This window comes from Copadichromis virginalis, linkage group LG14, assembly GCF_057382275.1.
Source record: "Copadichromis virginalis isolate Kocher_CV1m ecotype Utaka linkage group LG14, C_Virginalis_male_GT1.1, whole genome shotgun sequence".
Classification (NCBI taxonomy): Eukaryota; Metazoa; Chordata; class Actinopteri; order Cichliformes; family Cichlidae; genus Copadichromis; species Copadichromis virginalis.
The window spans coordinates 42129165-42154805 of NC_140631.1; the positions used below are offsets into that span (position 1 = coordinate 42129165).

General features: G+C 43.8%; 1 protein-coding gene across 1 annotated transcript in view; it reads left to right on the forward strand.

Moving 5' to 3' along the window:
* Positions 1-19095, forward strand: part of LOC146694723 (uncharacterized) — a 58346-nt gene extending 39251 nt beyond the window's left edge. Inside the window, exons 34-53 of the mRNA XM_085431014.1 lie at positions 367-456; positions 538-672; positions 898-996; positions 1398-1487; positions 1597-1736; positions 2832-2958; positions 3279-3359; positions 3458-3559; positions 6310-6357; positions 6447-6632; positions 6881-7011; positions 9988-10060; positions 12313-12384; positions 12457-12582; positions 12803-12901; positions 14926-15138; positions 15307-15484; positions 15590-15707; positions 15846-16018; positions 18716-19095. Of these exons, the coding sequence (XP_085287140.1) occupies positions 367-456; positions 538-672; positions 898-996; positions 1398-1487; positions 1597-1736; positions 2832-2958; positions 3279-3359; positions 3458-3559; positions 6310-6357; positions 6447-6632; positions 6881-7011; positions 9988-10060; positions 12313-12384; positions 12457-12582; positions 12803-12901; positions 14926-15138; positions 15307-15484; positions 15590-15707; positions 15846-16018; positions 18716-18797 (2363 nt within the window). The 3' untranslated portion in view covers positions 18798-19095. The remainder of the gene's footprint in view (positions 1-366; positions 457-537; positions 673-897; positions 997-1397; positions 1488-1596; positions 1737-2831; positions 2959-3278; positions 3360-3457; positions 3560-6309; positions 6358-6446; positions 6633-6880; positions 7012-9987; positions 10061-12312; positions 12385-12456; positions 12583-12802; positions 12902-14925; positions 15139-15306; positions 15485-15589; positions 15708-15845; positions 16019-18715) is intronic.
* Positions 19096-25641: the final 6546 nt, after the last annotated feature.

Here is a 25641-nt window from a genome sequence, read left to right on the forward strand (position 1 = left end):
GTTTAGTGTCTTTTGTCAGTGAAAAGTTTGATGGGAAAAAGTAGTTTAAAGATGGACTAAAACTACATTTTTGATCTCCACCTATACCAGAGTGCTGGTGACCCGCTGAAGGGTAGGGTTAGATTCAGAAAGCAGACGATGTTCCCTTTACAACGAATCGTTTTAGCCTCACAGTTCAGTTTTCATAGCGTCTTTATTTGAGTATGTCCCATTGGTAAAAAAACTCTAACCCATGAACCTTGTGCATGTTTAGACTGGTAGTAAAGTTTTTGATTGTTAATATAAATGAAACAATAGTGTAAAGATAGATGTTTGGGCAAATGAAACAATATTGAATAACAATATCAACATATGTTTGTTTTTTAGGGATCAGAGGGGACGTTGGTCCTCCGGGACCACCTGGGATTCCAGGGGATGACGGGAAACCAGGAGAGCCTGGACGACCAGGACCAACAGGTTTCATTTAGCCACCGGCGAGTCGGTTATTTTCACCAAAAGTCTGTCTGTCTGACCCTTCTCTGTTGCTCTGCCTCTCAGGCCAGACGGGTGCAAATGGGTTCTGTGGCTCTCAGGGGGCTCCGGGGCCTCGGGGGGACCAAGGAGAAACTGGACCAAAAGGACTTCAGACAAACATTGAGATCTTTGGAGAGCCTGGAGAGAAAGGTTTAGCAGGTAATCTGTTCTGTTCTACTGAGCATCACTCTTTAGTGTTGAAATGTTATTTATGGTGTTACGATCTCTGAGTGGTTAGCTGAGTTTACAACACTAACCTGCAAACACTAACACGAGTACTGCTACAGCTCACTGATTAACACATTTGCTGTATATGATTTCTTTAATTTGTCAGATGATGTGCCTTCATTACACTGACCTGCCTTCTTCCTTTCTTACTGTCAGGGCTCAGAGGCCTCACTGGTGATAAAGGAGACAAGGGCTTCTCCGGGCCACGAGGCCAAGATGGAACCAAGGGTCGAACTGGGAACTGTGGGCCTCAAGGTGAACTGTCATGTTAGGAAGTTTGTGAGCGTTGCAAACAAAGTGTATTCTCTCTGTAATTCCTTTGTATCTGAAAGAGAGAGGGGTTAGGTTAGGGTTAACCCCGACCCTAACAAGGTGATCTCGAGTTGCCCAAAATGAGCATCCAGTCAATCATCACCAGCTTTAACACTGACTGCTGGAACCACTAAGCCTAAATCTTCTCTTCCAACACTGTGTGGGAGCCCGTGAAGGATATGCACCTCACTCTGTGTTCCAAAAATGGTTTTTAACATGACACTCATGCTGGCATGTTGTCGCTCCCTGTCATGCAGTCTTGAAATGTGAAGCCGTGTCAGACACCAAAGAAAGATTCTTCTGATTCTGCATGACTATCAACAACAACTGTGTGTGTTTATCAGGACTTCCTGGTGACCCTGGTAGAGATGGAAGCAAAGGTCCTCCTGGTAGCTGTGGACCCCGTGGTGACAAAGGAAAAATAGGGGCACCGGGTAACGTCCCCCTGCCTGAGTGAAGAAACATAAACCATCTATTTTTCTGTTGCAGTGTTTCTCAGTTTTAATTAGGAAAGGAGAGGAAAACATGATATTCTCTCTCCAGGTTTGAAGGGTCAGAAAGGTTGTGCTGGACGCTGTGGTCCTCCCGGTGCAGTTGGAAGTCAAGGATACGATGGACCTAAAGGGTGTAAAGGAGAACCTAGTCCACCTGGACCAGGATCTAAAGGATATCCAGGAGATAAGGTACATATAATTTGAAGTTCATATGATATTGGTTATAGTATTATATATTTTCCTCATAAAGCCGTTTATGATGGCAGTTGTTCTTATCCCAGGTAAGTGCAGGGTTCGCTGCAGTGGGCGTCTTCAACTGAAACGATCATACACATCTTATTATTCATGCACTGCATTTCTTCCTTAACCTCCTGGGACCCGGGTCCACATATGTGGACATTACACAACATTAGACCACAACAAACATGTTTCTCTGCATGAGCTCGATGTCCACTTACCAGGACGTTATGCTGCCACTGTTCTATCAAAATTTGAAATGTCCTCAGATGTGGAGCTAATTTTTCTCAGAAAGTTTAGGAAAATTAGGGAAAAAAAATCTGGTGATTCTTTGTTTTTACGTTCATCAGGTCCCAATCAGCCCAAATATCAAACAGAAATTAAAATTATGCCATGGAAGAGTTCAGGTCTGACGAGGTTGGTCGCGCCACTGCTTCATTAGGCTCGCTGCTTCAGGATCGCAGCGTGTCTGACCCATTGCTACGAGCCGGTCGGTCCCAGTGCTGGTGGGGGTCGGGCCATGCCAGGGCTGCCCCTTGACGCTGATTGTGGTCATAGTTTTTAGAGACGTGACCCATAATTAGACGTTAATTATAGAACTCAAAAACAAATCTGGGGCATTACTCCAAAACCAGCTGAGAGTGGTAATTTATGCTTTTCATCATTAATGTGAAAGTTTTTAATAGTCTGTTTCTGTCATTAAGGTATTCCAACATGTACAAGTTAGCCTGTATGTTAAGCACATAAGCAGGTCATTTACTCTTGAATCCTGAAGACTAACATAAAAAATAAACTTTGGTTTTGTTTGTGTTTCACCTCAGCGGCCTAGAAACTGTACACACACAGAGGAGACAATGAGCGGCTAAAAAACAATCAGTGTTTTCATATCCAGTATTTTACAGAATTGATTGGCTGATTCTCTTTAGGAAAATCCATACAAAAAGCAAATTATAAGCGTTTAAAAAAAACCCACCCCTACAAAGCTGACATATTTATGTATTTATCATTGGGATAATACTTGCCAGAGTGAATGATCTGTCCTTTCAGGGAAGTCCAGGATTTCCAGGACCTCCAGGTAGTAAGGGACCACCAGGAAACAATGGATTGTTCGGTCCCCCAGGAGTCAGTGGCCCCTGTGGCCCTATAGGACCCACTGGACTACCTGGTAGCAAAGGTGTGATTCATGGATGGAGAGATGGAGAGATCCACATAGAAATTCTTGAGTCACTTTTTAAAAAAAGTGTTCTAAAAGACATACATACATGCATACATACATGCATGCATGCATGTATGTATGCATGTATGCATGCATGTATGTATGTCTTTTAGAACACTTTATTAAAAATGCGTATACATGTATGTATGCATGTATCCATGCATGTATGTATGTATGTCTTTTAGAACACTATTAAAAATGCATGCATGCATGTATGTATGCATGTATACATGCATACATTACTAAAAGCTACATCAAACCCTGACTGTTTGTTTCAGGTCCTCCTGGGTCCACTGGTGAAAAAGGTTGTGATGGTCCTAAAGGAAAACCTGGCTATCCAGGTCCCCCTGGCCTCAAAGGTACATCAGCAGTGTTCCAATATACACTTTGCTGTCTGTTTTTATTGCCTTAAGCCGAAGAACAGACCACTGTGCACGAATTATGTCTTCATATTTAGGTAACACTGGGCCACCTGGAGTTTCTGGCCCATCTGGTCCAAGAGGAAATCAGGGACAGGATGGGATACCTGGACCTCCTGGAGAGAAAGGAGCGATGGGAGGTAGGGGAAATTTTACCCTGCCACCTCCACACAGGCGCCAGACCCAAATGCACAGCAGGTTATTCAAGAAAACGGCACTTTCACTGAAGCAAAGAATGCAAAACATGAGCGAAACCATGAACAGAAAGCAACACAAAGAAAATAAACATGGAAGAAGACTGTTATCCAATGAGAACACAAGAGGACAAAGACAGAGACAAATGAGAGAGCAGCAAACCCAGAAGGAACCAAATCCACAGGAATGAATAGAAATGATGAACCAAAACACAGGATAGTAAAACACACTCATTACTAGAAAACCCATCAAAAAACAAGAATAAAAAATTTCTACAAATTAATTTGAGAATTGTAGGAAAATAGATGGTGAATAATTTCTTTATTACTATTCCAACCCTTTATAGTTTTGTTAATACTGGCAGTTGTTATATTTGATATAGGCCATCCAATTAAGGTAAATGTCATGTTTTAGTCTTTATAATCTGATGAGGAAGATTTTATTTCAATTATGGTTGTTTTATTTTTCAGTTTGCCCCCTGACAGATTGAAACCTTAACATGGTCAGGCGGGTTTGCGTGCCTCAGTGACACTAAGAGCTACGTTGGTCAGATTTTAGGGTGGAGACCTGACAAAGTGCATACATGACAAAAACAGTTATCCAGAGCAGCGTGCCCAACCCGCGGGACATGGAACGGTACGGCCCGTGAGTCGTTTGGTACGGGCCCGCAAGAGTTGAGGCTTTGGTGTGAAATTTATGGTTTTTATCGTTAACTTGGTTTCCCTGGTTCTTTTCCCGTGTTGTAGTTGTGCGTCTTATTTTGAAAGAAATATTTATGCATTACCATAGCAACCAGAGAGCATTAAAGGGCAGACAGGAGGACGTTACTCTTAGTGTTGTTGGCGCATTTCAGGAGGACGCTGCTAATAAAGTTACACAGTTACACAGTGAATTCACGTTTATTAGTATTTTTACAAAACAGCAGTTTTTGTCTCGTCGTTTTATTTTGTTGTGTTTATCTGCGACACCTTAAAGGCCGGTCCGTGAAAATACTGTCTGACATTAAACTGTCCGTGGTGCAGAAAAGGTTGGACCGATGACCTAGAGCACCCCACAACCACCCCCACCACTTTCCTTCCTCTGTTGCCACCATTTGCCCCCTTTACATTTCTATCTGCCCCCTCATATATGCCCGTCTAGAACCGGCCCTGGAATGAACTTTTAACAAAACCCCCAAAACTCAGAGACCAGAATCCAGGGACCAGACTAGAGCTGGGCGATAGAACGATAACGATATGTATCGCGATATAACTTTTACTCGATAGAGAAATTAAGCTATCGCGATAGACCTCGCCGCTCTTGTCCTCAAAAAAAAAAAAAAAAAAAAAGGTCAGCCAATCCAAATTAAGTAGCGCAGAGCCGAACCAATCACAGCCGCAGCGTCACGTCGCGTGACTTGTTACGTACAGCACTAGTGCCAAGCCGCATGTGTGTTTGTTTGGGAAGCAGCCAGCGGGTAATGGAGCCGTAATGGAGGAAATGAGTGTGCCGACTAGAAAAATCAACCGAGCGTGACCGAAGAGAAAACAGATGATGGTTCCAACGCCGGAGAGATTGTCGAACGGAAGAGCCATAGAAGTTCCGTAGTGTGAAGGTATTTCGGCTATTTCAAGTCTGACAAAAAACAGAGTAGCGTGCACTGTAAATTGTGCCGAAAGCAAGTCTGGAAATACAATAAACTGGTGCATGCGTCACACTGTGCGCCACGTTATTGTTTCAGTGAAATGAATTTCTACAATACTGTTACTGTTAATTCTACTCTCTGCAGTGTTTAAATGCTTACATATACACACAGTTACTGTCCCTCCACACATACGACTCGGTTCTGCTTCTATGCCCCAGCTTTGTTTACTTTTTCCCACCGAGGCTTCTAGACTTCTGATTGGCCAACATTTCTGCACGGTTAGGAATCTAGCGCCACCTGCTGCTTTGGCATGTTCATAGCAGCGTTTTCCTTCATTTCTGCCTTTATGTGTGGACGGGATTATTTTTAAAACGAAAACGGAAAATCTCCGTTTTCAAAAATACCCGTGTACGTGTGGACGTAGCCTCAGTCTCTGACTGGAAGCGCTAATTCGTCATTCGGCTTTTGTCAGACTAAAGTAACTGTTAAAACTGTTTGAAAAGCTCAGCTATACAACAAGGAGAGGTTGAGAATTTCCTTTTAGTTCTCAGTTTATTTGATATTGACAAAAGTTAGTCAGTTTTGTCTGTTCTTCTGTAAAACAAACTAAGATTTATTTTTAGAATTAATATTTTGTTTCTAAGTGGAATTGACAATTTAGTCTGTTTCATTTGTTCTATTTTGAAACTTAAACGCTTTAGTGGCTGCCTTTTGTGTAGTTTGCAATATTTGCCTTTATTTATCTGAAAAAGTCTCATGTTCCTTAAGTACATCTACCCTGTTGAACTTATTATGGGAAATAAATATTTAAATAAAAACAAGCTGCTGATTATTTCACATTTTACTTGTGAGCAACGGCACATTTAAATCTTACAAATATAGTTATTTGGCTTATATCGTGATAGATATCGTTATCGCCTGAAATGAAAAAAACATATCGTGATATGAAAAAATCTCATATCGCCCAGCTCTAGACCAGACCTCAGAGATAGTAAACAGTCATACCTTTAATTCTCACAGAATCAAACGCATCAGTTTCGGTGTTACTTCCTAACCTGTTTCTTTTCCCAGCATCTGAGCCTGGACCTCCGGGACGAGATGGAGAGAAAGGTCCACCTGGTGAGTCCTGTCATCAAATCCTGTGTTTAGTGTTCAGTCAGAGCTAAAGAAGAAGAAAAACACGGTGCTGTCTCCTCTGGTCTCTTCAGGGTGTACCGGGGAGAAGGGTCCTCCCGGTCCCCTTGGACCTCCTGGGCCATTTGGTCCAACAGGAAATCCAGGCTGCCCCGGACCTCCTGGACCACCTGGCCCTCCCGGTCTTCCTGGTACGGAAGGAGTCTGCTTTCCAGGAGGCAAGGGTGGAATAGGACCGGCTGGATGTCGAGGACCAAAAGGTGATGAGACACATTAGAAGTCTCGTCAGGGAAATGATTTAGAGGCTACTGTGGGGGATTTAGCATTTTTTTCTGTGTTTGAGAGTTGCATTTTCTTCAAGTGCGACTAATTAGATGCAGCTATAGTTTCCCACAGTGTGGAGAGACAAACATACTCAGAAGTGCTAGATTTGCAGAGGACTTTCAGGATGTCTGCACTTCCCAGATTACTAAACTTGGTGTAAACAACATCTTCTGTCCTTTTGTAGGTCCACCTGGCTGTAAGGGCCCTCCTGGTCCTCCAGGTCCTGGTTTCAAAGGGGATAAGGGATGTAAAGGAACACCAGGTATCGCAGGAAAACCTGGTTCCAATGGAGACAGTGGTCCAAAAGGCCAGCTGGTCAGTACACAGAAACATTGCGGGAAGCAGTTCGTTCAGAATCTGTTTGTCAGCAGTCTAGTGTCCAAATCTGTGTGATGCTAGATACCAAAGGGAGCTCGAGCTGCTTTCATTTGGGCTAAAATCAGGTGATACAAACTGTGAGAATCAGTAAAAACGTTATAATCACCACAAACACGAGTACCTGGGTTCACTCAGCATTTAACCTTGACATTCATTTTTAGCACTCAAGATCCAAATTGACCTTAAAAACATTCAAGAAACCATATCAAGTGATATATGAAAGTGCACAGAGAGAGCTGTACGACACATTTTTAAAATTTTTTCAATGTAATGTCCTCTGGCATCACCATGACGTCGTAAAGTTTCACAAAATCACATGCTGCATGAATACAGTTTAACATCTGTGTTAAAGCTGTTTTTAAAGCTTATAGCCAGGCCAAAGGTTTCAGCCAGTTCTGTTCCAATCATGTGGGTACAGGTAATAACTAGGGGTGCAACAATACTCGTATCGATATTGAACAGTTCGATACAGTGCTTTCGGTTCGGTACGCGATTCGGACAATACAAAATTTTAAATTTATTTTATCAACTTTTCTTCTGACGATGCTGTCTTTGTTGAGAGCTCAGTGAATCTGCGTTCGACTACTCCGCCTAGGCTGCACTGTCGAGCACAGATCCACTGAGCGCAGCGCAAGCTAGCAAGACAGAAGCTAAGCTCATTGCAACATGGCAAACTGAACCTCCCCCACCCTCATTCAGATCTGGCCTTTGGAACTATTTTGGTCTTCATGTGACGACAGTATGTCACATGAAGACCAAAGGTGGTGTTATGCCGGATGTGTCACGCAATGCTCAATTACATGGGTGGGAACTAGTGTGTTAGCGCAGTTAGCTTGTTAACGTGTTGACGCCGTCTAGCCCCACGCACGGGGCGATCCGCGGTAGCTCGTTAACGGAGATTTGCCGTGTTGTGGCGTTAACGTCATTTCAGATTAACGCTGACAGCACTAGTGGGAACACAACGAATATGACTGCACATTTACTCCGACAGCATCCTAGTGCAAAGACAAGTGGAAGCAGACAAAAACAACAAGCACGCATGCTACAAACTTTACCCGAGTCATTTAGACAGCCGTTAGCACAGGATTCTCCTTATGAGGACCTGATATGTTTAATATGCTGCTGAGAATATAGCCCAGAAGAAGCGTATAGTAGAGCTTTTATTTTGAAAGAGCCATTTCTCTGTAATAAACTCTCTTTTCCAAAGATGAGGGATTCCTCCATCAGATAGATTATTTTTTTATTACTTTGTTGTTTCAGCAACATTAAATTTAAAAACTGTACTTTTGAGTTAAAATATATATTTATAATTTTAATAAATGACAAATTAAAAAGGCATGAACATTTTTTTTGTATCGAAAAAATATCGAACCGTGACACCAAAGTATCGAAACGAACCGTGAATTTTGTGTATCGTTGCAGCCCTAGTAATAACCAGAGATGGGCAGTAACGCGTTACTTGTAACGCGTTACTGTAATCTGATTACTTTTTTCAAGTAACGAGTAAAGTAAGGGATTACTATTGCAAAATCGGTAATTAGATTACCGTTACTTTCCCGTAGGAACGCTGCGTTACTGCGTTACTAAAACCGTGATTTTTTTTGCGAGAATGTCTCATGACAGTGACGTAAGCAAGTGCGACGTTGGTGACAGCAGCTGTGTGCAGATCAACAATGGATAATATATCGAGTGCGGGAGAGAGTATGAGCGTGCAGCGTTTAAAGTGTGGAAGTACTGACCTTACTTTGAGTTTGATTCCATAAAAAGTGACAAAAACATTAGCGTCCATCGTGCGTGGGAAGAAAACTTCTTTTTACAGCGAAAAAAACCCCTAAACTTCTGAGCAAGCTACGACGTGATGGGAAACTCACAGAGACACTCGCGCGGATTCTTCAACTGACCGCAGCACACCTGCACCAGGGTAACCCTCCGCCTACCCTGCTCCTGCTTTACAGGTGAAAATAGAGCAAAAGGACCGCTGAGTCTTTGACTTTATTTATTTTCTGCTGTGTTTTACTTGCATCTGTTTGAAAGAGTGAGTGAAAACACAAAAAATATTTTATTATAATATAATATAATATATAAAAATTATATATATATATATAAAATTTTATTTTATGTGCTGGAATGTGTAGAAAATAGGTTTAAATGTTAAACTAATTTATTCAAGTCAGAGAATGTTGCATATAATTAAATGTTTTGCTTGATGCATAAAGTTAAAAGATTAAAACTGATAAAACAAGTTAAAAAAGAGACTTTTCCATTTGATTACATTTTGTATGATGGATTATGTAGAAAAAGTAGAATTGGGCTGAAAGATCTATCACTTTATCACCTCTTCAGGTTGTAAATCGTGTTTTTAAAAAGTAACTAAGTAACTAAGTAATTAATTACTTTTGAAAATAAGTAATCAGTAAAGTAACGGGATTACTCTTTTGGGGGAGTAATCAGTAATTAGTTACTGATTACTTTTTTCAAGTAACTTGACCAACACTGGTAATAACATACAATCTTATTATGCAGCGCTTCATGGTCATAGGTCAGATGTTTTTAGTATAGCCCTTTCTTCAGGGGGACCCATGCTAATGCCTGTTATAAATGAGGAGTTAGCTAGCTAGCATACCACATGCTTGTTTTTTGAATAGTTTATTACCCTAAATTTACATTTAATCAACAAATCAGAAGTCAGGGACACGCCCACGACAAATGGAAACGCAGTTTGAAGTGTTCTCAGTCCACCCCATCTTTAACAGCTCGCTGAGGCTGACTGTTACCAAGCAGAGACTGCCCCCATGTGGGGTTTTCTAGCACTGCACTACAAAGAATTCAAATTCAACTTGTCTATATCAAACAGAGTAAGGAGTGTTAATATGACAGTATTAAAAACCATCAGCTGCTTTTGTGGTTTTACAGGGTGCATGTGGCCCACCAGGCTCACAAGGACCCAGAGGCAGGAAGGGCGATGTAGGTGTCAGAGGACCTGTTGGTAAGGACTGAAATAATAATCACTCCACGTTTGCTGTTTGCAGCTTCACAATGCTGTTTCATTTCATGTCCTCAGAGTGTGCATATATCTATGGAATTATATTTATGTCATAACAAATGTGCAAGTAAAAAATAATTTTAGCAAATAATTTCATTTCATGGGTGCAATTAAATTCCTCGCATGTAAATGCTCAACGCGTAGCAGCTGTGCGCACAGAGAAGTTATCTCGAAACTTCTTTTATGATAAATGATTTGCTCTGATTATTTTTTAGCTCATGCTTTTATTAAGACGTAAATATAATTCCACATATATCCCAGAATGAATGTGACATTAACCACAGCTGTAGGTTTTACAGCTGCCCTTTCACCACATTAAAGTAACTGTTTAGACTTTTTCATTTTTGGATGTTTAGCCTTCCGTCTACTTTCAGTCAGTGTCCACAGTTATCATCTGGGCAAGAACAGCTTGGCAGCATAAGATGAGATCAGGTAGGATAAGATAACCTTTATTAGTCCCACACTTGGGAAATTTGTTGTGTCACAGCAGAAAGTGGCCACTGCAAAGTTACAGCAGCAAAAATTAAGAAAACACTGGAACAGGATAAGATAATAAGAATAAGATGGTGTACACAATACAACAGAATAAAATGCAACATTGTCAGAAAACACTGTGGATATGAGATACTCCTGACAACCTGACATCTTCACTTTAACAAAGTTTTTCTGCTTTTTCTTCTTCTTATATTTACATGTTCAAAATAAACTCTATTCTTTTGTATGCTATGTCTTCTAATGATGCTGCCTAAGGGAAGCATGTATAATGTAAACAGAATTGGTCCTAGCACTGAACCCTGTGGAACTCCATAACTAACCTCAGTGTGTGAAGAGGACTCTCCATTTACATGCACAAACTGGAGTCTATTAGATATGATACAAACCCCTTCCTGTAGAAAGAACAGAAAGTTGCAGTTCCTTCTGTAGGAAGTGGGTTGTTTAAATTCACACAACACTCGCGCACCAGTTTGCTGATGATACCACTGTGGTAGGTCGTATCTCTGACAGCAACAAATCTGCATACCAGAATGAGGAAGAAGAGTTGGTGCATGGACACCAATCTGGCACTGATGTTATTCAACTCTTAAATATGCGCTGAACATCGTGTTAATTCAGTTTATGATTCTAGAATCTGAAAGTTAAATGCACTTTAACCTCCGTGTATGGATCATGCATTTGCAAAATGAATTGAACCTCCTGCACCGCTGACTGTTCCCCTCTGGACTCTTCCTCATTGCACTGAAAAGTACTTTAAAGATCACTGCTCTACTTTTATAGGCTCGTCAGTTACATCCTGTATTCATGTCTGCTGTGTGTGGATCTGTCTTGTGGTATATTCAACCACACCAAGAATAATTCAACAATCAACTGTATTGCAGAAATACTTAGGTCAGGTTCTTTCTATGCAATGACTGAAGGGTTTGGAAGGTTACAGTGTTCTGACAAACCATCCTACTTTGGCAAAACGTCCTACCGTAAGTAGTTTATGCACATTTCTTCTGTCAGAGTAATTGCAGCACAAATTTCAGTAGGTATGACGGTTTGCCACTTAACGTTGCTCATCAGAGTATGCTTGTAGCTCATATTCATAAAGCCAGGACGGTTTGCCACTTCATTTTACCCGTTAAAGTATGCTTGTAGCTGTTATTCACAAAGGTGGGATGGTTTGCCACTGAATTTCGTGTTGTGTGCATACACAGACACGACGGGTAGGATGGTTTGTCAGGTAGGATGGATTCCCAGTACAACGGCACTGGTTTTAAAGGGGTTTCCAGTTACCTCCTAAGTTCAGTCCATCAGAGATTTCCCACATCCTGAGATATGTCCACATTAGTTTTATTAAATGTAGTTAAGCTAAAGGTGATTTGTGTATCTTATAATAAACAAAATGACATCATCAGCATACGGTGATAGTTTAGTCCGTCTGATATTTCTTTAATTTCTCAGATTGAAACATACAGTCATAGCAAGAGGTTCAGCAAACAGGCCTTTTTATTTCATGCAAGCAAAGTCTGCTTCGGTTAAATGGTCAACAGAAGCTGTGATGGGAAGAGAAAGCGCACCTTATTGTACCAAAACTCTGTCCCTTATCTATCTGTGTGCTAATGCTCTCTTATATATTCATGTTATTAAAAGATCTAATATTGATATCTGAAGGTGAAGCGATTAATAGAGCTGCTCTTCGTTTGTGTTTTGAGGGATGAATGGGAACAAAGGCCCGCCGGGTGGATGCGGCGTACCAGGACCTCAGGGCTGTCCTGGACAAAAAGGTAACACACAGAAACACACACCTGCATGGTGACACATGTATTGTATGTAATACTGAATGTTACTTCTTGCAGGAACAAAGGGGCTAAATGCAACCAGACAGTTACTGTTGTTTCCCGGAGACAAAGGCTCACCTGGAGAGCCAGGGCCCTGTGGGGAAAAAGGATTTCCAGGTTCCCCTGGGAATCATGGCCCCAAAGGTGAGTGTGGAAAAAGTTGGAGGAGATCTGCAACTTCTGGTGCCTGCAAACCCAGCCTGGTCAGTCACACTAGCTTAATTAAAAACAAAGGAATAAAACTGGGGGAAACTTGTGGGGGTGTTCCATGATCCTGGAGAGTCCTGAGAGATCCAGAGGACACAAGCTTCAGGTACGAGCAGTGAAAGTGTGAACTGAAGCAATGTTGTGTTTGTGGCTGCAGGTATGAAGGGTCACTGTGGGAACGCGGGTAAAAAAGGACAAACTGGAGGCCCTGGGATAAAAGGACAAAAGGGAGATGGAGGAGTGCCCGGAACAAGAGGTAAGAAATGTCCGACATTAACACTGAACACAAGTTTAATGCTAGAAATACTCAAAATGCTGCAGAGTGAATGTGAGTGTGAAGAGTTTGTGGCATAAAACAACATTTTTCAGCAATAATTCAACTGGAAAGAATCCTGATGTTTTCTACACTGAATGGACTTTCTTGATGTTGTTGCTCTCGCTGTGGTGTTGTTTCACTCGCTGATCCTGTTACGCAGCTGTGGTTTGTGTCACTCGGTGAACTTTCACACAGTTCTTCATTGTATATGTTTTACAAGTCACACATATAAGACGAGCAAATCGTTCATTTGAACTTCAAGACCTTGGTGGATGTAGTAGATGGTTAACATGACCCCACTCTACCCTTCCACAGCGTTTTGTCAAAATTCAGAATTAGCCGCAAACAGCGATGGGCAGTAACGCGTTACTGTAATCCGATTACTTTTTTCAAGTAACGAGTAAAGTAAGGGATTACTATTGCAAAAACGGTAATTAGATTACCGTTACTTTCCCGTAGGAACGCTGCGTTACTGCGTTACTAAAACCGTGATTTTTTGCGAGAATGTCTCACGACAGTGACGTAAGCGAGTGCGACGATCGTGACAACAGCTGTGTGCAGATCAACAATGGATCATATATCCAGTGCAGAGAGAGTATGAGCGTGCAGCGTTTAAAGCGTGGAAGTACTGACCTTACTTTGAGTTTGATTCCATAAAAAGTGACAAAAACATTAGTGTCCGCTGTGCGTGGGAAGAAAACTTCTTTTTACAGCGAAAAAAACCCCTAAACTTCCAACAAGCACCGAGTAGCTACGACGTAATGGGAAACTCACAGAGAAACTCACGGATTCTTCCACTGACCGCGGCACACCTGCACCAGGGTAACCCTCCGCCTACCCCAGTCCTGCTTTACAGGTGAAAATAGAGCAACAGGGCCGCTGAGTCTTTGACTTTATTTATTTTCTGCTGTGTTTTACTTGCATCTATTTGAAAGACTGAGTGTAAACACAAAAAATATTTTATTTTATGAGCTGGAATGTGCAGAAAATAGGTTTCAATGTTAAACTAATTTCTTCCAGTCAGAGAATGTTGCAGATAATTAAATGTTTGCTTGATGCATAAAGTTAAAAGATTAAAACTAATAAAACAAGTTTTAAAAAGAGACTTTTCCATTTGATTACATTTTGTATGATGGATTATGCAGAAAAAGTAGAATTGGGCTGAAAGATCGTGTTTTTAAAAAGTAACTAAGTAACTAAGTAATTAATTACTTTTGAAAATAAGTAATCAGTAAAGTAACGGGATTACTTTTTGGGGGAAGTAATCAGTAATTAGTTACTGATTACTTTTTTCAAGTAACTTGACCAACACTGGCCGCAAACAGGAAGTCTGTGCTGGCCAAAACAGCTTAGCTGCCCTTAGCGTTCCCAGCAGATGTTCCCGAACAGTCGGAAAATCAGCCGGCTAAGTTAATGTGATGTAATGGGGAAAATCTACACCTGTGCCTCCAACCTGTTCATGATTCAAATAGACTTTCCTCACGCAGTGATATACCTGCTGAGGAAACGACTCTGGCAGGAGCAGGCGAGGTTAACAGAAACTTGAAACTGCCGGTACAGGACGTACATGGATGCGGTGTGGCTGTAATCAGCAGTAACAGAGGTCCCTACAGTTAATTAATGTTGCGTCTTGTTGCTGTCGTTTATAGAAGGTGAGCGGATAAAAAACAAACCCAAAACAAATAAACGTAGTGATGTAATGGCACATTTCTCTCAGTCTACCTGAAGGACCTACATAGTGAGTGGTGAGGTACATGTGAATGTGTTGTGATTGCTGTCTGCTCTGTCTGTAAGGAGTCTTTACTCATATGTGCCCAGAGGGACAGAATCCTAATTTTAATTTAAGGTTTGGTGGCTTTACCACCGCATACAACACACTAACATCTCTGCCCATGTATCTACACTAAGTGCTGCAGATCACTGCTGTGGTGGGTCTGAGACTGCTCACTGCCTCTGTGTTTTAGGTTGTCCAGGCCCACAAGGTCCAGTTGGCTTTAAAGGTTCTCGGGGTACACCGGGTACTATGTCAGCATCACCTGAAAAGATCAGCTTCCTGTTCACCCGACACAGCCAGACAACCGACATCCCAAAATGTCCTGAAGAAACAAAACTCATATACGAGGGTTACTCGCTGCTGTTCATCAACGGCAACAGTCGAGCTCACGGACAAGACCTGGGTAATTCAAGACCCTGCTTACATTTTCTATCATTCATATGAAACATTGTGGGAAAAAACCTGTTAAAGTTGATGGGTGTGCCGACCTCATCCAGAGTTTGAATACTTTCAATCTGCAGCACAACTGGAGACCCAAGAGGGATCAAATAACACGTCCTTCTCTCTGCAGGTACGTTAGGTAGTTGTCTGAGGCGCTTTACCACCATGCCCTTCCTGATCTGCAGCCCTGGGCAGAACTGTCTGTATGCCGCACACAACGACTTGTCCTACTGGTTGTCCACAGATAAACTGGTGGCAGAAGGGCTGCCCTTCGTCACTAACGAGTCACTGAGCAACTACATCAGCCGGTAAAACACAGCCGCACACTTCACCAACACCGATGTTTCTCTACTCGTGAACATGTGACGCACCGGGCGACACGTGTTCACGGGGCGCTGCTTCTCGTGTCGCAGGTGTTCTGTGTGTGAGGCCAGAGCTTCCACAGTGATCGCCGTCCACAGTCAGACCAGTATGATTCCCACCTGTCCCATCAACTGGGTCTCGCTCTGGACGGGTTACTCCTTTGTGATGGTGAGCTCATGTTTTCATATCTGCAGCTTTTTAAGGTACAAGAAGCAAATAAAAACAGTTCTCAAAAGTACCAAACCAGCGTTGCAGTGGATGAACCATTGCTCTGACCTTTGACCCCAGTTGTGACTGATTCCCCAGGAAACAGGAGCAGGGGCGGAGGGGTCGGGTCAGCCTCTGGCCTCGCCCGGGTCCTGTCTAGAACACTTCAGGAAGCTCCCCTTCATTGAGTGTCATGAAAGAGGAACCTGCAACTTCTACACCAACTCCTACAGCTATTGGCTGGCTGCTCTGAACCCCAGCAACATGTTCAGGTATGACACACCTTTGCTAAGGTCACTGCTGTTTTCCTTTGTGTCACCATGTTAACACAGCTCAATGCTCCAGACTAGCCCACTGCCAAAACTCCACCTGCTGAGGACCACATGATTTTTCTTTAAGAGTTGAAATATTGTGTGTTTGTATACACCGTATTTGCGCAACACCTTCATGTGTGTACAGCCTGTTGGGATATACACGGCTCAGAATTTAAGGAACACATCAGATCACAATGGGAAAGAAGTCATGCTGGGTAGTTCCCCTGATATCGACTGCTTCATCAGTTCCTAACTTGACAGCAAGGAACTCACAATCTCCTGCATCACAGTTTGGTTCCGTGGTAGTTAGACAACAGGAGAAAAAGGCCCATGGCTGCAGCTTACCTCGGAGCCCGGTTCGCTGAGAGAGCACGGCCCTGACACCTGAATCATCTGCTTGGTGATATATAGGTAACCGGGACAGGTGCAGAGGTGAAGAGTTGTTTTAACGTGATGAAGGCTGTCTGGGCTTCAGGGGACTGAGTGAAAGGAGTTTTGTTGAAGCTAAGGTGAGCAAGAGGTCCGTTTATCTGACTGTAGTTTCTGATGAATTAGCGTCAGAGGTTGGCAAATCTGAGAAAACATTGCAGATGCGTTCGAGACATGGGACAGACAGATTGTACGTCTTCACCTTACCTCCTGCCGAGCTATAACCCAGGAAGGTGACAGATGGAGAGTGAAACTCTAATTCTTCTGCTTTCATGTATTGGCAGCTCTCTAGAAGACCAGTAGGACACTTCAAACGTGGATCTGACGTGTCTTGAGGATATTATCCTGATCTTTTCCACCCAACAAACATGTTAAAAAAAATCCCTCAATATGTCATTAATGAGGCTCTGGAAAACCACGGGAGCATTGGTGAGGCCCAAAGGCATCACCAAGTACGCAAAGTGTCCGGATGGTATATTAAATGCTTCCATTCATCCGCCTCCCTGATACAAATGAGGCGATGAGGATTCCAGAGAGTTCATGAAAATAGTGTCCCTGTGGACGGTTAATGGGAGGTAATCGCTACTAGTTTTTGAATGTCATTCAGTGCTCTTTAATCAATGCACGGTCATAGTGTCTTGTCTTTCTTGGGAACGAAAAGGGAACCAGAACATACTTGGTTTGAGGGATGGATGATGCCGGCAGCTAACAACTCACCAATGTAACCCTCAGCTGGAAAGGGAGGCAATGGAGAGGTGGCTTGAGGGTATCGGGGCTCTGGAGAGAAGGTCACCACAACCATAGCGACGCGAGAGGCTTGATCTTGAAAACTTCTTGAAGGTTGTGTTACTCAGTGGGAATGGAGGACAGATGGTGAGTCGGGTGGTGAGGGAAATTCGTGTGAGCTGGACGGTAGCGGCAATCTTGGGCAGTTGATCAGACTGAACAGACTCCAGCTTGCGACCTCATCACTGGGCCGGTCTATAAGTGCTTCTTTAGCCATGGATAGCTGAAGATCAGAGGGGTCTCAGGGGGAAGCAGAAGTGTGGAATGAAAGAGTCTCTGCGATTACCAAAGAAAACTAAGTGGACTGGCTCCACTTGATGAGTGATCAGGGTTAAACTTTGGTTATTGAGAACAGTTGCAGGAATGGGAGGTTGAAGAGGAACCAGTGGGAGAGCTGGTTGTTTGTTCAAATTTCAGGAAGAGGCCAGGGTGAAAGGAAAAGTATGCTTCAGCCCATGCCGGTGCGTTTCCTCTCAGCTGTCCAACAAAACAGGAGTTTCAAAGCATCGGCCGAAAACAAGCGAGCACTGTAACAAATCCACACACCAACCCAACTCACCCAGGAGACAGCACTGTGGAAAATGGGCTTGACAGGGGAAAAGGCGGAGCAGCCCCTATGGTGGCGGTGGATGGAGAAGGATAGGTAGGTGCACGTGGCTGACTAGGACCGGGAGTGCCTTCAGAACAGAAACTACAGTTTGTGGATAGAAATTTTACACTGATTACTTAAAAAGTCAGGACATGTTGACCGAACCACGACTGCCTGCTTAGAGATTTCCGTCTGAATTGGGTCCATTTCTTCAGCCAGTTCATACTTTCAAGGTCAGAAGGATCCAAGTGCAGACACAACACAGAGCAGTAATAAGATTTCCCAAGTTTGAATGAAAATGCAGAATAACCAATGGCGAGACGTGAAGACGTGGCGGGGGAATCTCTGACGAGGAAACGCTGAAAACAGAAGAAGAGCGAAGCGGTAGTGGAAAGATCCTGGTTATTGATCTGTAGCTTTAGGTGGAGACATAAACCTGTGGAGGGAGGGTGGGGTAGCCGGGTGGGCGTCCAAGTGGCGAGTGAGTGAGTGGAGTTCCAGTAATCCAGAGGATTGTGACAGGCAGGAGAAACAGGTCAGTCGTTCAAATCCAGGAGAGCGAGTTACAGAATGAAGCGGAGTGTTGACCATGGACGCCGTGTCCAGAATGCGGAGTTGTGAACGAGTCACGTGGTGACTTGACGAGATGCTGTGGGACATGAGGTTAAGAAACAAGAAGTTACGAGGCCTGGTTATCACCATGGCGATCTGGTGAAGAACTGACGGCAGTGCTGGTCTTAAGTATGGTCCTGCTGATTGCCAGAGATAGCTCCGCCCCCAAAGGGCTGGGCTTTGACAGAAAAACATCATTACACTGACTACTTCCTGTTTGTATTTCTGTCTGTGTGCAGTCGACCGCAGCTCTGGAGAGACTCGGGACCCCTTCCAGGGAACCGGATCAGCCGCTGCCGCGTCTGCATGAACCAGATATAACTTACTGCTGCGCCTCCTGCTGGTGCTGCTGCTGTAAATACGGCTGCTGTTCACATCACTACTGAGTCATACTACTGATAATAATAATGACTATTCATATTTTAAAATATGTGATCATATATGATACCATAATAGTCCTGCTGATGTTGTCTGTGCAGCGCTGTGCTCAGAGAGGCTCCCCTGCTTTCTCATATTCAGGCAGAGCTGTTTATACTTTCATGCTGTTTAAGAAAAAGAGCAGATTCTTTGGGTGAATTTTGTGAACTTTATTCTGTTTAATAAAAAATGTTTTCTAGAAGTCTCCTGTGAGCCGTCCTGTTTATGCACTTTCTCACCACATGCACTATATGCAATACTCCTTCACCTTTTTTCTGTTTAACATCACACTGATGGATCAGAGAGATTCAGTATCTTGCCCGAGGATACTTTGGCATGCAGACTGGACCCGCTCCACCTCCTGAGCTGCAGCCATCACTGCGAACTTTGCAAAAACCTGTCAGCATCTTTAGACGTCGCTCTGTCTTTAAACATGAAGATAGATCGTTTAAAATAAAGAAACATGTCTGACTTTCTCAAACTGTGAGAGAGGCAGACGCTGCTTCCTCAGATGTTTTGGTGTCGACGTGACATTATCACAGAGCCGCTGCAGATGTGCGGAGGCCGTCTGAGTGCAGTGAACTCATCCTCATTCTGACTGAGCATTGAGACATCGTGCTCAGCAACAACACTCGGGTGGTGTTTCGACGATACAAACAATAAAAACTAACGTGATGTGAGATTAGAAAATACTGAACTACAGTAGCTGATACACACACAGCCCCAGTCTTTGCACTGCAGGTCCAAACACCTGCACGGCGTAACAGCTGCGATGCATCTGCTCTGAAAGCACGACAGATGGGAGGATTTGGGCTCTTTTACATGTGTTTGGTGGAAGAATACTCTGCTTGGCACAGCATGCATCACTGTCAAACGCCACAGTCCTTTAAATCCTCCCATTTTGCTGAGAAAAGGTGAAAACGACCTGATCTTTCAGCTGAGGGTTGTTATTCAGCGTACGCCTGACTCGTCCTCCCGACTCTATAAATATTGGAGGCTTACAGTCTGTCAGAAACATGCAGTCGTGCTGTTTGACCTGTAAAGACGTCTGTGCCTCTTGGTTTATTTTGCATTTCCACAACAGTGCAGTCCTGATGAACTGGACCGTCAAAAGTCCTCCAGCGGTCTGAAGTTTGAAGCTTGATCTTGAAAGTAGAGATAGTGTCTGTCTCCTGAATCCAAACTGGAAGCTGGTTCCACAGAAGAGGGGCCTGAAAACTGAAGGCTCTGCCTCCCATTCTACTTTTAAATACTCTAGGAACAACAAGTAGGCCTGCAGAGCGAGAGCGAAGTGCTCTGATGGGTCTTTGCTTTACAAATGGTGTCAGGGTGTCGGAGAGGTTTTGTGTCTCTTCTGCATGAAAGAAACATGTGACCGACGTCCCAGCACTGATTAATGAACTTGTTTTGTCTGATATTTGTGTGGCTGCAGGAGGCTGTGAGCGGCCCTCTAATGCATTTTCATATCTAAAGATTAGCGCAGCAGATAAGTGATTTCTCTTATTAATGTTGCTCAAAAACAACAAGACGACTCATGAAATTTCATTTTAAAGCTTAAATCTGAGGCGTTGGCGGCGGCGGTCGAGTCGGTTAACGTTCCCGCTCACGCTGAGGGCGTGATGTGAGCGCTCGGCTCCAAATTAAAGTGTAATCGTTGTGTTTGTGACTTCACACAGTGACTCAGGGTGGAAACAAAAACATCACAGGGGGGAGCGTGATGTCATCGCTTTCCATCGTGTGTGTGTGTTCGTGCCAGCGGCTCCTTAGCAATGGCTGTTCGCTGTTAATGTGTTGCCACGGCAACCGGCGGCTGATAATGCGTTGTTCATTATCCCCCAGAGAAGATGATGAAGACGAAGACGGTGAAGGAGAAAATGTGTGTGGAGCCCAGAATCACAGATTGATCTCAGATTTGTCGGCTCTTCCTGTGACGAGCCAGAGCACAGGACGAAGGTCCATCAAAATGAAACTGACTCTTACAGACAAAATCGCAACATGATGGGAAAATAGATGTGGAAGGACGTGCACGTAGTCGGCATCAGCTCCTCAGCGATGTGGAAGTGCAACAGCAGAAAGAGAAGCAGCAACATATCAGACGTGTCCTTCTGAAAAAGATAAAAGCAAGAAATAAAATCTAAGTGAACTTTTGTTCAATTAGAACAAACGTTTTCAGTTCTAAACGAACGTGCTCGGCTCAGATCAGTCATCTGGAACACGAACAGAGCAAAGGGAGAACTTTTAAAAATCGCAGTGTTCTGTTGCCTGCTCTGGTTAAAGTGGTGCAGGAACCCTGCAATGAGCTGATGTGATGCTCGTGTTCGTGCTGTCTTTCTACACGGCTGAAGGTGGAGTTCAGTCAGTGAGTCTCTGCTACACTTGGTGTAAACTAACTGTGACCATGAAACCAGGCCACTGTGCAGCAAGCGAACCTGCAGAGGGCTTTCATGCAGCCTTTAAATATCACAGTTAGCCTGCAGCAGCTTTCACAACATGAAGAAACATAATGTGACATGTGCAGATTGAAAACAAGAGGACTTAATGTCTTTGAAGCGAGCGAAGCTAACGTTCACCTTCCTGATGGCTGGTTGTGTAAAGCGCTTTGGGGTCCTTAGGGACTAGAAAAGCGCTATACAAATACAGGCCATTTACCATTTTACCATTCCTCTCCCTGTTAAATCAGCAGCTGGACCTTTAGCTGCAACTCACCGTGAGACGAACTGCACACACACAAGCTGCGTCTCAGTGCGTGGGCTGCAACCTCCTGAGGACCCGGGCCGAGAAGACCGAGAAGGCCGGAGATGAGCGTCTGTGAAATTGGACGGTCTAACCTTCTGATCTGCGTCACCGCTGTCTAAATATAACAGGACACCGGAGTAAACTCTCGACCATCTCACACTTATGATAATCAGTCTGTTTGACGTTTATTCGGCTGTGTGAAAACTAGAACTTTAATCTCAGCCAAACAGATTCACTCAGGAACAAATCAAACACTGAAAGAAGCCAAACAATAACAGTTTTAAGTTATCTGAGTGACTCACAAGTCTGAAAACGACGTGCCGGGAGTTCGCTGTCCTCGCCTGGTCAGCTATCGAGCTGGTGGGTAACAGACGTCTCTGAAAACATCGGAGCACTTTTGCAAACATGTGATGTCCTGATAAATCTGCAGATATTTGAAGTTTACACAGCTACTGTCTCGCCTGAAACTACCTTAAAAATGTATTTTGCGACACAGAAAGAGTAATAAGAGTAATATTAAAACTAAGTAGTGGCTGATATCGTTGGAAACTGGACTTGGCTGGGCCGCGCTATGAATTCTGGATATGGTGGGCCACGAAGGACACACCCGACCCATCCTTCAAATTCGGGGAAATGAAGGACACATTGATATCGTCGTGTCGGTGTTGTTCCCAGATCAACACCAACATGACGATCAGATCATCCATTTTGCACAGCCTTTGTCGCCTCGCTGTGACGTTAAACCTGCAGACACCTGCACTCCTTGTGGCCCATTTTAACCTGGCTATAAATGATGCATACAGTTTTGCCTCTTTTATCTCTTTTCGTGACTTAAATGTTGGTAATTATGACCCATTAGGACTGCCTTTGCTGCGTTACTGTTTAGGCTTGAAGGTGCACAGTTGATGTGAAATAATAACTTCCCTCAAATGTGTTAAAGTAACGAGCCTGTTTTTAAAATGTGAGGAGTAGAAAGTTCAGATATTTGTGTTAAAAAGGAGTAAAAGTAAAAGGAGTAAAAACAATACTCCAGTAAAGTACAGATACCAGAAAAATTCTACTTAAGTACAATAAATAAGTAAGAATGCAAACATTGATGTGCTTTATTAGTTTTTAAAAATAATTTCCTGAATGTGTCGTATTAATGTTCTTCGTTAAAATAATCCTATTTGTTCCAGTCTCGAAAGGAGCCAGCTGAGGTGGTTCGGGCATCTGACAAGGATGCCCCCTGGGCGCCTCCTGGGTGAGGTGTTCCAGGCATGTCCCACCGGGAGGAGGCCCCGGGGCAGACCCAGGACACGCTGGAGAGATTATATCTCTCGGCTGGCCTGGGAACGCCTTGGTGTTCCCCCGGATAAGCTGGAGGAGGTGGCTGGGGAGAGGGAGGTCTGGGCCTCTTTGCTTAGGCTGCTGCCCCCGCGACCCGGCCCCGGACAAAGCGGATGAAGATGGATGGATGGATGTTCCAGTCTCCTCTGCTGAGGGTGGAAGCAGAAACCTGTCTAACCTCCATCCACACAAAGAAAATACTGTGGCAATAAATTCTCAGTGATTCGGTTTCCATCAAAAGTCTGCCAACTTTTAAAACCATCTCTGACTGACATAAGAATACAAAAATAAATAAAAAGACACATTTTAATGTCCAAAGTTTGAAGCCTAATCTTGAAAGTAGAGATAGTGTCTGTCTCCTGAATCCAAACTGGAAGCTGGTTCCACAGAAGAGGGGCCTGAAAACTGAAGGCTCTGCCTCCCATTCTACTTTTAAATAGAGTCAGAACAGGGTGGGGGACACGTGCCCACATTATGTTCATGGCAAGAGAAGATGAGAGCTTTTACCCCAGGGTGCGTTCTTCATTCTCAGCTCACTACAGGTTTCCCAGCCTCAGAAACAGCACAGCTACATAGAAGTTAAGACTCACTAACACTATAAACTAACATGAGCTGTGAGCTCAGTTTCATGATCGTTAACATGCAAATCGTTGTTGCTAAGATCAAGTTCTTTCTCTCGTTCCTGAGAGGAAGCTCCAAGAACTATGTATGATTCACACGCTAGTTTGGTGCAAGTGTCCATCGCTAGGTTGGGGAAACGCAGCGGACTCTGAGGATGAACTCTCCCACTGAAAACATTACATCATCTTTATTGGGTCTTCTGGATTATTGAGCATCAGGACAACTAATGCTGGCTATCCGCACAGCAAACTGTGTAGGTGTGATCGTGGCTCAAGAGTTGGGCGTTCGTCTTATAACCGGAAGGTTGCCGGTTCGAGCCCCGGCTCGGACAGTCTCGGTCGTTGTGTCCTTGGGCAAGACGCTTCACCTGCCGCCTACTGGTGTTGGCCAGAGGGGCCGATGGCGCGATATGGCAGCTTCTGTCAGTTTGCCCCAGGGCAGCTGTGGCTACACCTGTAGCTGCCTCCACCAGTGTGTGAATGTAAATCGCTTTGAGGGCCCCGGAAAGCACTATATAAATGCAATCCATTATTATTAGGTACATCACACACAGATACTAATAAGTAAGAAGAAATACCTGTACAGTAACCTCACAGCAGCCATATTATTGGTCAGGTGATCCCTTCCACTGCCGATGTGGCAACAACAGAGCCGTTTCCCCTCCTTAAGAAACGTGTGTGAACCATCCAAAAATCACGACTTACCTCTGTTTCTATCATTGTGTCGTATCCCACCTTTACGTGTCGTCTCAGTGTGATCCGGCTGAGCCAGAGCAGCTCCACCGGGCCACTTTAAACTGTTGTTGACTCTGTCATATTTTGTGTTCTGTTTTTTCTCTAAAAGCCAATAACAACACTACAAAACTCTCCACACCTGTACAAGCGCGGCTGCTGTGAGCAGAGGAAGCTGAAGGGAAAGCAGAAGTAACCTGTTAAACGTCCTGTGAGTGTTTGTGTCATTCAGGCCTGAGAATGTGAGTTTGTCCTCAGCGAAACCAGGGGCCGCAGTAAAAATGTCAGAGCACTGCGGAGTGATAATCAGCTGCAAAAGGTCCCACAGCAGAGAGAGGTCAGAGGTCACAGAGGAACAATGAGGGGAGCTGCAGTGTTTGTGCAGATAATCCATCCCGCAGCACCAGATTGGATCAGGCTGGGTCAGGCTGGATTGGATAGCCTTTATTGTCCTCAAGGGACAATTGAGTTACAAACTGTGGTGACCAGCCAGCGAGATAGCATTAAACAAATGAAAGACACAGACACGGGAACTTGGTGGGTGTCTGCACTCATACGTTGGATCTAGCTTGTTCCGGCGCATCCCACAGATATTCGATCAGATTGGGATCTTGGACGTCTAGAGGCAGAGTTGGCCTCTTTGTTGTTTCTGGAGTGGTTTTAGCAGAATGCTGGCCTCTGATGGGGGAGAGTGCTGGGATTTTGTAGATGTCATCAATAAAACTGTCAAATAATAATGTGGGTGCAAAAGAAAACATGCAGCACTGCTCCTGATTCACTCATTCATCCTTCAATTTGCAACTCAAATGTACTTAAATAGCACAAAATCACAGCAGCTGTTTGATACTGTAAGGTGAAAACTCTACAGTAATACAGAGAAACCCCAACAACCAGACCACCCCAGTGAGCAAGCACTTGGCGACAGTGGGAAGGAAAAACTCCCTTTTATCAGGAAGAACCAGGTTTGGGGTGGAGTGAGGAGGAGCTGCTTTATTTCTTTTCTTTTGCAAAGCGTCCTCGGGTTAAAGGAACTGCAGAAATCAAAGTTTCTGTTATTATTATGACTACAAAGATGGCCGTCTGAAAACAGCTTCAGCCATTCTGAAACTTGAAAGTAGAGCACTAGTCATGAAATTCAGTCCACCCAGGTTTTATTCACCTGGAGTGATGTCATCAGTTTTACTTAAATCCTTAACAAAGAGGCAGAGGGGTCACTGCTGACCTGGTGCTGGTTAGATCCACTTTGCTGTAGCATTAGCCAAACTGCTAACAACTCATCCAAACAGCAGGAAGAAAAACTTCTTTCCTCTTTTTTGTTCTGCTCTTTAAAC